General features: G+C 30.7%; 1 protein-coding gene across 1 annotated transcript in view; it reads right to left on the reverse strand.

Moving 5' to 3' along the window:
* Positions 1-630, reverse strand: part of LOC107470559 (BTB/POZ domain-containing protein NPY1-like) — a 3,578-nt gene extending 2,948 nt beyond the window's left edge. Inside the window, exons 1-2 of the mRNA XM_016089956.3 lie at positions 466-630; positions 246-313 (exon numbers count right to left, since the gene is read on the reverse strand). Of these exons, the coding sequence (XP_015945442.1) occupies positions 246-313; positions 466-573 (176 nt within the window). The 5' untranslated portion in view covers positions 574-630. The remainder of the gene's footprint in view (positions 1-245; positions 314-465) is intronic.
* Positions 631-3,873: the final 3,243 nt, after the last annotated feature.

Genomic DNA, 3,873 nt, shown 5'->3' on the forward strand with positions numbered 1-3,873 from the left:
ATATTAACATTAGTTAAGTAACTAGAGTGAATATAAAGGGTATGAACTTTTTGAAAGCATTATTAAAAAATCAATGTATAAGAATCTAAAACTACAGCAGCAACTGTTGTTGAATAATGCATGCAAATACCAAAAGACTGAACATTTTCAACTAATTAATGGTGGGGATACCGCTGAAGATTGAAGAATGCATGCATGGATGTGGATGACTTATATAATGAAGAAGGAAAATCAAAAGAAATGACCTGGTAGAGTGTCCACGAGCTTCAAGGGAATCAGGCTTGGAACCCAACTTCATAAACTTCATATTTTTCTTTTGAATATGAAAGCAAGCAGGTAAAGAGATAGAAGATCACATAAATATAGCATGAAAAAGAGAAAATCCTTGTGTAGTTAACACAAGAGGGTAGCTACATATAGAGTTGGGCAGCAATAACTAACAATGCAGGGAGAGAAGAATGGTACCAAGAATGGGGAGACAAGGAGTATTGTTGCGTGGCGTGTTGGGGTAGCATTGCCAATTTGCCAATTGAATGTGGTTGTTGGTTTGTGGACGAGGAAGGTGGAATGCATTTATGTCATGTTTGAATAATGAATGATGCTATGCTAATGCTGGGAATGGAATATTAAGAAGAAAGAAAGAAAGAAAGAAAGAAAGAAAGAAAGAAAGAGAGGTGTGTAGTGTTTGGTGTTTGGTGTAATGTTATGAATGCTGTTTGTGTTGTTGTGCAGAAGAAAATGGGGTCAGGGGTCACAGACTCAGACCATAATGAGTGGATTGATGCTTCTCTCTCTCTAACCTTTGCAGGCCTATACTTTGTAGAGTGAGCGACCACCACACCTACACACGATTCATCATCCTTCAATTTAACTCTGCTTTTGCTTTTTCATAAATAGCTCTCCTTACTCTCGACATTATGCCACGTATAGTAGACTTTTAATTTCAATTGTTATAGAGGAAAAACTAATGTTAATTACCATGAATAAACTAATTATTTTAGGAAAAACCGAACAAAGAGTGGGTACTATCAATTGCTATTTAGCTCCAATGATGCATGTTAGGGCCAAAAGCCTATTACAAGATTCAGCATTGACGGATAAGTTTAGGTCCACATTAGGGAAATCATTGACCTGTGCTGTGCTATAGCAGCTAATATTAAATCAACAAATTAATTTTAAATTCTGCTAATAATTGAATAGAAATAAACACACACAAAAATAAAATAAAAATAATAAAAATATTTATAATTTAAATAAAAAAATTGAAATGATACAAAATAAAGTATGGTAAAATATGATAAAGTATGATAAGGTTTGAATTTTATTCTAATTTTACTTGCAAGTTGAAAATTTTTTTTAAAATTTAATTCTATTCTATCCGTGAATTGAGAATCTTTCAACATTAATTTACCTGTACTCTAAAGTTTTCGACCTTATCCAATCCTATTTGTAGAAAAATCAAATTTTTTTAAGTAAATATAAAATTTAATTATTCTATATTTTATACATATTTTTTTTGTGACTATATTTTATACATAATAAAATAGAGTTGTAGCGATAGAAGAAGGAAAAAAAATTCAAAATTTTTGCGTGAAGAGAATTTGAGAAACCACAAAATTAGTTTAAGGTTTCTAAATTCACTTGGTACTTTATNTTAAGTGCATGAATAAGATAAAATAAAATATACTATGAACCAAAAATCAGTCATATAACTATAAATCGTATCACGGTATCAGGGTTGGATACAATTTTGAACATAAAACCTGGTATATGACTATATATGTATGAGCTTTTTCTTTTGTATATTAAAAGCATAAAACTTTATTATAACCAACGAGTTACTCTCTTTTTTACTACATAAATTATAGTAATATTTCAAGTTTTATATTTAACTTTTAAAATTAGGACAGAGGCCATTATTTATATTAATAGTGAGAAGACAAAATTATCGTACATTCGGTTTTAGGACAAACTAGTAGTATTAATTTTTAACTAAATTAAATAAATAAATTATCCAAAAAATTATATATCTGGACTAAAATTTAGCAAATATTAATTAAGGTTTTTATTTAAATAAAAAATGTATGTATCTATTCAAATAAAAATTAATAGAAATTTACAAACTTGTGCCTTCTCCTGTATTTTTTTAGTTTTAGACTGCAAAAATAAAGTATACACGATTTGTGTAGAAATTAATTTATGAATGAAAGTAAAAATGTTATATTGTAGTATGGCGTGTATTCCACAAATGTGAATCTGCTAAAGTCAGTAACCTGCAAAACGCAGGTTACGTTTGACTAAATAAAAAATCAGAAAGTTAAGTAACATGCAAAACGTATGTTATGTTTTGTGTGAACCCAAAATGAGAAAGTTGTATTAAGCTGCAAAACGCAGTTTTTGATTGGCAGGGAAGGAGATGGAGGGTTCGAAACGTGTTCCTGTCCTCTGCATGCACATAGGACCTGCCTTGTTGACCATCTTAAAACTCCAAAAACGGAGGTTACGTTTGGCAGCTGGCCAGGCCAAAACGCAAGTTGTGTTTAGCAGTCTCTCATGTTGCATGAATGCCACGTGTTGGAGGAGAGTGTTGAGGGGGTCTTTAAAACGCAAAAACGTAAGGAAGAGTTGAAAGTTATTGAAGAGTGTTGTGTGAGGGTTGTGTAGAAAGGAGTTTGAAAGGATTTGTGGAAGCTTGAGAGAGGAAGAAGAATAGAAAACTTAGGCTCATTTGGTTCATAAACAAAAAAATAGTTTATGATTTTAGTAGACCTGAAAATCATATTATTGAATACTTGGATCATCTTTAATAGGTAAGTAATTTTTTTAAAAAAATTTATGATAGATAAATATATTTATTTGGATTTTATTTATTTATGTTTTAGCAAACAATTTTATTTTTATTTTTGTTATTTATTATTATTACTGTTATTATTATTATTAATATTATTATAATTATTATTACTGTTATTATTGTTACTATTTTTCCTATTATTATTGTTATTACTATTGTTATTGTTATTATTACTATTATTATTAGGACATTATTATTATTGTTATTATTAGGTTTAATTACTTTATGGTCCTTATAATTTTGCGAAATTTTCAATTAGATCCCTATACTTTTTTTTCTTTTAATAGAGTCCTTGCATCAAATTTTTTTTTTAATTGGGTCCCTACATTTTTTTCCTTTTATTTAGGTCCCTATACCAATTCTTTTTTTTAGTTGGGTCCCTATCAAATTAAGCAAATTACTACTAAGAGGGACTTAATTGAAAAATAATGTAATACCCGGTCTAATCGAAATTAATTAAATAATAAGTTAAGTAGGAGCGAATATGATTGGAATATTTGGCAATTGGAATTTGATGATTTAAATATAATATTTGGATTCAGTGAATTTTTTCGAGTCGGAAGACATAGTTTTCTGCGTAAAAGCGCGCAGTGGAATTTTGACCGACAGTACCGGCTGAGACCTGTCTGGTACTGCAGCTGAGAAAATTGATTATGAGTAAATAAGATTAAGAAATGAGGAATTATGATTAGGGGAGGTAGAAATATTTAAAGTGCGATTTGGAGCGCTAATCTTAAAGGTTTTGGCCCAAAATTGGGCCAACGGACAAAAATAAGTGAACCGGGCCTAAGTGGGCCCAAGAGCCAACATATATAAACATTAGTTATGAGCATTTCAGCTCATTTTGCCCTAAAGAAGGTGTGTGGGGCGCTGAATTGAGAAGAGAGAAAACCTAACTCTCTTCGATCTTCAAATCACCATAACTTGAGCTACGGAGCTCCGATTGACGAGCCGTTTATGGTCACGCGTCGCTCTTCTCATCCTCTAAAATTCTATCTAAGTTTTGTGGTGAGTATTCCATT

The sequence above is a fragment of the Arachis duranensis genome, chromosome 10 (genome assembly GCF_000817695.3).
Source record: "Arachis duranensis cultivar V14167 chromosome 10, aradu.V14167.gnm2.J7QH, whole genome shotgun sequence".
Lineage (NCBI taxonomy): Eukaryota > Viridiplantae > Streptophyta > Magnoliopsida > Fabales > Fabaceae > Arachis > Arachis duranensis.